The 10,260-nt window shown below is 39.0% G+C and overlaps 1 protein-coding gene across 1 annotated transcript in view; it reads left to right on the plus strand.

Moving 5' to 3' along the window:
- The window catches only part of csmd3b (CUB and Sushi multiple domains 3b), a 433,532-nt gene that overhangs the window by 139,479 nt on the left and 283,793 nt on the right, over positions 1-10,260 (plus strand). Inside the window, exon 3 of the mRNA XM_085346113.1 lies at positions 6,652-6,764. Coding sequence (XP_085202239.1) covers positions 6,652-6,764 — 113 coding nt within the window. The remainder of the gene's footprint in view (positions 1-6,651; positions 6,765-10,260) is intronic.

Here is a 10,260-nt window from a genome sequence, read left to right on the forward strand (position 1 = left end):
GAAACCGATCGTCAAGGAATAAAGTAAATGCGCCCTTCAAAAACAATACTGGGGAGGTTTGATTAAAGTCATGTAAAAATAGAAAGTGGCATCTCTAATTTCAATGAATAATGCTTCGTGGCTTTTAAATTATTCTCTTTACACATTGACTTCATTTTGGACTTTAACTAACAATATTGAAAACAGAACAGCATCCTCAGTATACTATCATTTTCTAAGGCTCTGTGGGTCAAAATAAAACAGATTGCTGTGAAAAACAAACCTGACACTGTTTATGGCATGCCCAATATTTGCAGGGTAATTCTCTTTATTTGAGGTTCAACCATGAGTAATTTTAGACTTCTATCTTGGAACCTAAACCCCTGTAACTTGGCATAGTGTACTGTTTTCCATTAAATAAATGTTTTTGCCCTAAAATTTTGTATTTATTTATTTTTTTTACCACTAGACTGCTCTAAGTATGATCTGATATAAAACTTAGTGTCTTTGGCTGACAGGTCTATGTCAGATCAGTCCAGATTTCCACTGTTTTGTAAAGTACTGTGTTTTATTTTCATCCCATTGGGCTCCTCTGCAGGTCTATTTCACTCTCTTTGAGCTTGTGGTTTGATGCTTGGGTTGCTAGAAGGCAAATAAGTGTCTTTGACCCATAAAATTAGGTTACTGATTGGGTCATGTTGTTGTGATGTTTATGCTTAGCTAGTCAGATGAGAATCTACTGAGATAATGTCGATGCGCCATTGTGTCACAAAAAAATCATCAAAACAAACTGTAAACATAACTAACACCTCAATCAGTCTTGCACTGTGGTCCGCAAGTGATATTTACCCGCCAGATGATGTACAGCAACCCTTTTTATTACCCCTCAACTGTAACAGGCTGACCGGGTATTGTCATCACCCGTGGCAACATGGACATCCAAGTTTATGAGTGAAATAACTCAAGAACAAAGTAATGTAGGAGTTTCAAACTGATACCATACTACTAAAAATCTCAGACAAGTTTGAATCTCAGTGCCCTTGACCTTAAGAACAGAGGTCAAGGTCTTTTAAAACAATTCATATGAATGGGATAACTTGAGAAGAAGGTGACATAGGATTTTTAAATTCACACATGTGAATCTCTACCCATGATAGACATCAGATAAGTTATTGATATGATGAATGATGACATTTACATCATTAATGACTTCACCTCAGAAACAATTTCACACAACACAAAATTTTAGCTGACTATTACTTACTCCATAAAGCCCCTTTTGTTTTAATATTTACAGTTTTTCTTTCCCATTCTCTCTCTTTTCTTCATGGCCGTGATGGTAATGAAACGGGTAACAGGAGGAGGGACTCTGCCAATCACATTAGCCATACTGCGTTGTTGCTTCTTTTTCAGAAACTAAAGCAAACGGTGTGTGTTTTCTCTTACCCTTCTGTTTTTGTATTTGTGTGTGACAGCACAGAGAAGGCACTCTGCTGATATTAGCTTCATTCACTCACTCGCTAATGTGATTTTGCTACACACAAAACACACACACACTCATGAGCATACGCTACTACACACGGTCCCATGGGAATAGACCTTGAGTGCCAGTCGCCCACTGCTCCATCTTTCGTTCAGTTTCTGTGAGAGAATTTTGGTTTTACCTCATAAATCTGAGAACACATAAATGCTGTCGCTGTGCTGTCCCGCATATTGAAAGATTCAGCTGAGGACGGGGGGTGGGTGGAAAACAGGGCAGGGGATGCACCTTCAATAATCTGAGAGCCAAATCTGGAAGTCTGCTTTGTTAAATATGCAGGTCACATTCTCCAGATGGCAAAGCTATTACTTACATGTTTTCAGGTGATTTGGCTTATAGTTTTCTCTGGAACCAGAACTCTCAATTTGTGCTCCATATATACAATACAGTCCAAAGGTTATGAGCAACTACTGTGTTCTTTAAATTAGGAAGGAGCCAGATTGTCTTATAATTTTTAGCAGTCTTGAGCAGTAGTTCTCCAGGCTTTCTGAAGGTCATTCAAAGTGTTTCTTTAGGCTTCTTTTTCACTCATTTTCAGTTTAGCCCTTTTACCTGGTAAATGGACTGGTTCTTATGTAGCTCTTAGCTACTCTTTCTGAGCTTTACACAACTTGCCTCATTCACACAAACACTTTTTCCATGCAAGTGCTTTCTATCTAAGATTCATACTCCGATGGCTGCATCAGAGAGCAATTTGGGGTTAGTATCTTGCCCGAGGATATTTGGCATGCAGACTTGAACAGCCAGGGATCGAACCACCTACCTCCTGAGCTACAGCCACCCCCCGATTATTTTTGGTTCGCTAAGCCACTTAACACTGACCTATGAATCATTCGAGTATAAGACAGGTACCTAACTCAAGGGATGAATCAGTGTTGTGTCTACACATAACAGTCAACTTGGCAAAGAACCGGTTTTAAATAGTAACTTTCTACAATTTGCTAGCAGCAGTCTGTTGTCTAATTTTCCCCATTTTTTTTATCTGAATCTGTGAAAGATATGCTTAAGAAAACAGTCTCTCAGCTATTAATCTATCTATGGCTAAGATGCCGCTCATAAGGATGGGAAACAGCGAGAAAAGGCTGAGGTTTACACAGGTACTGGACTGAAAATCAGTGACAATAGGTCTTTTGGAATGAATAAATAATAAGAAAAAAGGTAATGGCGACTTTAGTCTTTGATGTAATTTACATAATATTTTAATAGAACAGTCAGGAACAAAACCAAGGGAGTGTTTGTTTGCACTTTCAGCTGTTATGTTTTATCCATCATGGCGGGCTACAGCTGTTAAGGAAGAATACAGTAGCCACAGTTAATAAACTTGCACCAACAACCATTGTGCTCTGAACAGATGCAGTCAATATGCTAACCAAGAGTGATGCATGCATATTCTTTGCTCAGTTACATGTTTCCTAAATTGGCAGATCTGAGAGAATTTTTTTCGGCATCGCCTTTTCTAATTTTTTCAACTTATTCATAATAATCAACTTTTTAATCATTTTCCTGTTGTGATCTCTTATAACTGTCACATGGCCAAACTCTGTAACTCTCAGCACTATGAGCGCTGGTAATGTAAGATGACACACCAAAGTATCAGCCACATCACAAATGAATAATCTCATATTTAAAAGGCAGGGGTTTTTTGTTTCTGTGTGTGTGTGTGTGTGTGTGTGTGTGTGTGTGTGTGTGTGTGTGTACTGCTGTGTATTTATTACCATGACATTTGGTTCAGCTCTGGAGTCCAGATATTACTTTCATCATAAAATAAAATAGAGTACTGGGGGTATATTCACATATGTGTATTGATGGATTGTTTCTGAAAGATGTGATGCATTACAAGTAAGATATTAGAAGCCTAGAAATGGGACGGAGGAGGAGGAGTGGTCAGAGATTTTATTTTCTTTGTCTCAAGATCATATAAAATGTTGTTATTGTTGTGGTGTAGAATTCTTTCTGTAATAGCAGATTGTGTTAAACTGAAATATGACTTAAGGTGCTTCATCCAGGGAAACTGTTATTTTTCATATTTAAAAAAAAAATCACACACACAGATAATTCAAGGGGGGCATCTGTGGATTAGGGGGTAGAGCGGGTAGTTAGCAGATCATAAGGCCAGTGGTTCAATTACAGCACCTCTAGTTTCTGTGTGAAAGTGTCTCTGGTCAAGATACGGATCCTCAGATTACCTCCATTAGTGTGTAATGGAGGTAATTTAATGCCAAGAATAAAGCATTGTGTGGATGGATGAATGTGGTTTATAGTGTAAAGAGCACTTTGAGTGACAAGTAACAGTAGAAAAACCATTAAGTGCTGAGCCACTTGGACATTTTGTGCTTAAAAAACAGTTAATTATACAAGACGTTGCTAATTAATCAACTAAATTATATATATTGTTTACTAGAGTGATCAAAAACCTAAAACCTATGTCATGTGTGCACTCAGCATGCACTCAGTTTGCTAATGATATGTTGATTGTTGCACAGTAATCCCCGTTTTCAGTGGGAGAAACATTTCGTCACTTGGAGGAAGACGTCACTCAGATGACATCTAGACGTACAGAATCACGTTACACAGTAATAACTTGATATTACTAAGGTTCCTGTGACTACTGCCTAAACTTTGTGTTTTACGGCTTTTTCCTTTTACAAACTTTGCATGCACACATGCATAAACAGCATTGCGTTTACTGTAAAGACAGATAAAATGGAGAGGGAAGTGAGGCCAAAAAAGGGCAGCTTAATAATGCTGAGAAGAAAAAAACAAAACAAATAGAAGAAGAACTGAGAGAGAGGAAGACAGAGATTTACTGACTGGAGATGAGATCAGAAAAAGCCCAAAAATAGAAATGAAGCTGAGGCAGAAATGCATAGATGAGAAATAGATTAGGAATGGAGAGGAAGATTAAAGAGATGGTTGGGTACTTTTAAAAAGGTGGCCATTTGCACTTTGAGTGGTTTTGGATTAGAAGGGAGAGAACAAAGAAATAGAAAGGGAGTAAGTCAGTTGAGAAATGAGAATCAACAGCCTGAGCCTGGATGAGTTAAAACGATTCGGGGGGGGGTGAACAGCAATGGAAAGCAAGCTGACGGAGGACATGGAAGCTGGTGCAGGACAGTCGGCTTGAGCAGAAATGAGGGGAGGGAGAATGATTAGTGAAGAGTGAATTTACAGAAGGGGAACAAATCTGAACTAACAACTGAAAAAAGTGGAGCATTGGGGATTAAAACAGGGAGGAAAATGGAGGTGAGATGGAGGTAAAGAAAGATGAGAAGAAAGCAGAGGAGACAGCAGACAATGAATAAATATGACAAGGAGGATGTGAGAGGGTAAAAGAAGTAGTATAGGGAGATTAAAAGATGAGAGGTAAAAAAAAAAAGCAAACTCATAATGGAGCATAAAAGCAAGGTAGGTGGCAGAAGAAGAAAATGAAAGAAGGGCAGAGAGGAAGAATAGATTGAGGGAAGGATTCTAGACTTAACTGTGGTTGTTTTTGCTGATAGAAAGCTTAATAAATTAATATGTGGAGACAGAAAGAAAAACGGGAAGACATATTGAGAAGAAGGATGAGTGCAGGGATGTAGCAGGAGAATACAAAATTAAAGCAAGTCTCTGCGTGCTGTGAATGTTTTAAAAATGTAAAAGCACTTTGTCATAACTGGGGAAGCGTGTTATGCTAAAGTCTCAATACTAGTTAGAGGTCACAGTCAGACATCGTTTCTCTTGTTGCAGTAACATGAAGCAGATTACTTTGAACAGCTCACAGGTACAAAAGTGGCTACACTGAACTTGTCTTCTGTGTTATAGCAGGTGTATTCTGACATGCTTCAAGTGTCGTGTTTATGTGTGCAGAAAGAGTGGGGAAGAATAAAACACAGTTAAGTAATAAGCTGTGTCCTGATTGTTAGGAAGGGGAGAGAGTAAGTGGTAAGTATGGCTAAAGGAAATATAGATACAAAGGAAAGATTATATTTAAAAAAATAAAAAAAAAGATGGTGAGACAAAAGAGAGGGAATATATCTATATACAAAAGAAGGCCAGGAAAAAGAGATTAGCAGAACTGAAGAGGAAGGGTAACAAAAGAGATTTAGGTGGATAAATGCCACAGAAGGAAGTGGATGGAGGAGATGAGAAACTACATAGGGAGGGGAGTGAAGGCAAAAGGCAAAAAATATGAGTTTGGTGACTTAATGCTAGAGGAGAGGATGGTATGAGTAGATGTAGGCAAGGGGAAGAGAAGGAGGAGGCGAAGGAAAGAGGAAGGGAGGAAATGGAAGGAAGAATGGTAGCTGCAGGACACGAGAAAAATGTGTCGCAGTGGCAGCAAGGCGGTTTGGCTCTTTTCCCTACCTGAAAAAGCGCTGGCCTTCCATTCCTCCTCTTCGCTTCCTCCCTGTTTATTTCAAGGAATTCTGAGAGCTAAAGGCCCACCTACGAGCGGTAGTGGGTAAGCGTATTTTTCGAGGTCAGACTCAAACATGTTGAGTGCACATTAAAGGGGGCCTTGGCTTCCTACTTGACTCTTTTTTTTTTTTTTATTGTTTACTGATCTGCACACAGATCCATTTCAGTATTACTAGCTGGCTGACCAGATTTCATAGCACACTTTGATCTGATGCCTTGACTTATTTGAAAGCCCCCATTAAAGTAGATGTTTTTTAGAGGAAAATGGAGAGGGTTTTTGTGCTCTGTCTAAGAGGCTCGATGCCAGGCAGTGGTGTTGGTGAGGACTGAGAAGAGGTTTTATACTGTCTTTACTGTTTTCCATTTGTCTTCTCTGTCACTGTGGTACTGACTTCAGCAAAATGAATTCCTCTTTCTGAATCCTAAAAAACATCTATCAACGTACTTAAACACAGAGTGTATGAAAAGTTTTTTATTACATAAAAGCCATTCATTGCTAAATGGGCAACGGTCAAGGCTGTTAAAAATGTTTTTTCCTCTCTCCTGTAAGTACAAGATGGGTTCTTGTTAATCTTCTGCTGATTTATGCATTCCCTGATATTTTCCTTGTCACTGCAGGTTACTATCACCAAGGCTTTTATTTATTCCACAAAAGCAAGTGGCTTGTTTTTCTCATACTTAATGTGTAATGTGTTGATCATGTCAGTATATTATCTTCTCTGTTTATACAGGTTAACAGGTTTCCAGGTTCCACCTCCGGTCACCAGCACAGGAAATGTCTTCTCGTTGAGACTGACCAGTGACTTTGCGGTTTCTGCACATGGCTTCAAACTCAACTATGAAGGTCAGAAAGTGTCTGTGTTTGTGTTTGCGTGTCTGGCTGGTATGTAAAGCATAAATATGCTATGCTTCACTGCTGACCTTTATATATCTGGTAAATTAATAGCATAAGCCGAGACCCACTCTGAGTACTAAATATCAGGTCAAATTCCATAGGACACATCTCGTTGTGGGTATGTACTGAGGCGTGTAGGAAAGATGGACACTCGCAACAAACACTCGACCTTGAGTGAGCCCTTGTTTTTCAATCAAGAAGTAAATGAAGTGGTCCACTGTGTGTTGTCTACCCCAAGCAATCCCTGTTTATTTGTTAGACATAGTGTACTCTTAAAATACCACACGTAAGGTTTTTACGTCCTCGTGTCTTCACTCAGTACATGATTTTAAGTCAGTCCCACTGAGAGCCATCCAGATGCAGAAAGTTTCCAAGAAGGACTGCTATGCCCTGAATTCAATATGCATTTTCTGACTCCCTCCCACTCAGCACAGGAAGAGACTCCCTAGTGGGTGACAAGTTCATACCTTTTTTTTAAAAAAAGTAGGCTGTTATGAGAGAGAGGAAAGCATAGATAAACAAAAATGACAAAAATGTGAGCTTACTAAAGATTATATAATGTAGACGTGGAAGAGCAGAGCCCAGATGTTTGGGCGCTAAAATCTTTCTCATACATTTATGTTTTTTAACTTAAACAAAAACAGACAAGTCAATCTGTCCTTTTTACATAACCACTTTAATATGGTGGAAGAATTTACCAGTTGAAAAATGCAGCGTTCTGATCATGCTGTGGAGGAGTGGAGTCATCGCGAGGGGAACTGCTTTTGCCCCCTTCCCTTAGGGCCCAAATAAACACTGTGGTGCCATAGTCATACATAAGGAGAGCTAAAAGTTTGCTTGTTAGTTAAATTTAGCGCTCACTGTGAATCAACACCATATGCTGGGAGCATTAAAGATTTGAGATGAGATTCAGATAAGAAAAACTTTGATGTCCTCAACAATTCAGTGAGTAACAAAGCATAAAGCATCAAACTGAGGCAACCACATTACACTGGGAAAACTAGCAACACTTATTACTTGATTCTTATTGACTGAATAGTTTCTTGACATGCTAACAGATTGCATGGCAACACTATAGTCCCAATATGTAACCCCAAATGCCCTCTAAAAGATCATCGACACAAGGTGTCATTTAGGTAGACATAAATTAGACATGAGTCGGTAACATAATCATTTGCAATGTATCAGTTAACAATGCAAAAATACTGTAGAGAAGAGAATGTGAGAAGAAGGTGTTTAACATAATTCAAGAACAATTAACATAATTTACAATTAAACCTGTTGTCTTTATCATAATGTGTTTGTTATAGGTGGTGATGATGCACAACACTTGGGCAAAAATGCCTCAGCAGCTATACCTTTGAATGAGCTTCTTTGTTGTATTTTATACCTCTGCTTTCTTTTCCACCATTTATCACAAAGTGGCTACAAATGTTCAGTGAAAGTAAAATGCCAAAAACATTATATAGAGTGTAAGTTATAGTCATTCATACTACTTTTTAATACTATTTAGTGTGAATATAGCCTCTGAAGAAATGCTGTGCTGCCCTTACAACAGCAAGTCTTACAAATTAGTTCCTGAAATAGTGGTGGTTGTGATTAATGGCAATTTGGATACTATTTCATAGGAACAGGTAAAAATAATAACATGGTTAATGTTGCATGAATTCCATTTATCTGATTCTATGTCTGAATGCTGTCTCCCCAAATCCCTCTGAAACCTGGAGTGTTATTAAAAAAGCACTTTGGTCAGATCAAAATACCTGCTTTTACTTTTTGTATATGAAGCTATTTATAAATGACTTGGAATACTTAGGATACTTTCTAATAGTGTCAGTGTTAGTAAAGATGGGACCACCACCAACTCCATGATTCACCATGCCTCTGTACAGTAGCCACACAGGCAGTGTTACCTGTAAACCTTTAACTTGTCAATCTAAACTACGTTTGTGTAAATCTGTACATGCACCTCAAACACACCTTATTATGATCATCAAATACCTAGCTCCTTGTCATAAGCTTGACGCACACAAATAAAGGCCTGTTTTTATCTAGATCTAACCTTTGGTCCAACCTAAACCACTAACCGAAACTCAAGCCTTAACTCCCAGTCCGCTGGAAAGTACGTCCCAACATAAAACCATCCAGATGTCCTCCCCACTTTCCAAAAAATATCCTCTTCCGAGGTCTAAACTGGTCCTCACAAATATAGATGGCTAAATGCATAAATATGTTTGTCACAGCTGTTTGCTGTTCAAAAGTATACACTCTTCAACTGCCTATGTTCGTCTTTGTGCATTCTTTGGTGGGCCTTCCGTGATATTCTCTGTGTGGGTACAATAGCTGATTGGCGTATATCTTATTTATATGTGTGTCTGGTGTGCTGCAAGATGACAATATCACTGATTGCAAAGTGTCTGGATCTAAATCTCCACACATGCTGTGTGCGTGTTTATGTGTGTGCCGGTGCCACTTGTGTGTCGAAGCAGTTGTCCCAGATTTATTCACTGGCACAAATTTTTACTTGCTACTTGGCCCGCGTTCATCCTGCGTGATAGTGTGTTTCTGTGTTGATGTTTATGCGGGCATGTGTGTGTAGCTGTGATACAGAAGGAGTTTGCTCTCAGTGAGAGCATCCATGGGACTTAGCTGAAGAGCCCCTGCTGTTGATACATTCAGATGTTTGACTTGCTCTGTGTGAATAAGGGGGTTTTAACAGCAGACCACATTGCAATATTAAACTTACTTCTGGTCGCTCTTCTATTGAATTTGAACTTTTTAGACTGTCCACAGCAGACACCTAGGCTGTATATTTATACAGCAAGTAGAAGATTTTCTCTGAAGGAATTATCCACCCAAGTTTGGACAGTTTTTGGCAAGTCATTCACAGTCCATGTAATCCTTCCGCCTAATCTGTTTCTGGAGCCATCGCAGAGTTTTGATTTTTGCAGGTACTGACTTTATGCTTACAGAAAAACAATGAGCAAAAAATACCTGCTCATTATCTTTATTACAAGCCATGAAAGTGAGTTCATCATGGCAGTATCATCCTGAAGCAGGCACTTCGCAGAGGCAGATTTAAATAATTTGGCAGGTGTTTAAAAATAGGCTGTTTGTGAATGCATTTTTGTCAACACTATAGCATGAAAGATGCATTTTCACAACGTTACAGGTGCACAGTTCAGATCAACACAAAGACGAGTTTGAAGATGGTCCCAGAACTCAATGGTTTCACAGCTGAGTGTTTTTAGTTGGTTGAAATAGGGCTGTGCGATATGACCAAAATCTCATATCCCGATATAAGACATCTATCGTCCCGATAACGATATAAACCACAAAAATGTAACATTTTTTGTAAATTCTGTGAATCTCGGGCAGCTCGACTTGCGGGAAGTGTTTCCTGCTGCGCGTCATGTAGCTGGAGTCGAGTGTTTTAACCGATGCA

The sequence above is a fragment of the Diplotaxodon limnothrissa genome, linkage group LG22 (genome assembly GCF_057381915.1).
Source record: "Diplotaxodon limnothrissa isolate DT_005_m linkage group LG22, D_limnothrissa_male_GT1.1, whole genome shotgun sequence".
NCBI lineage: Eukaryota > Metazoa > Chordata > Actinopteri > Cichliformes > Cichlidae > Diplotaxodon > Diplotaxodon limnothrissa.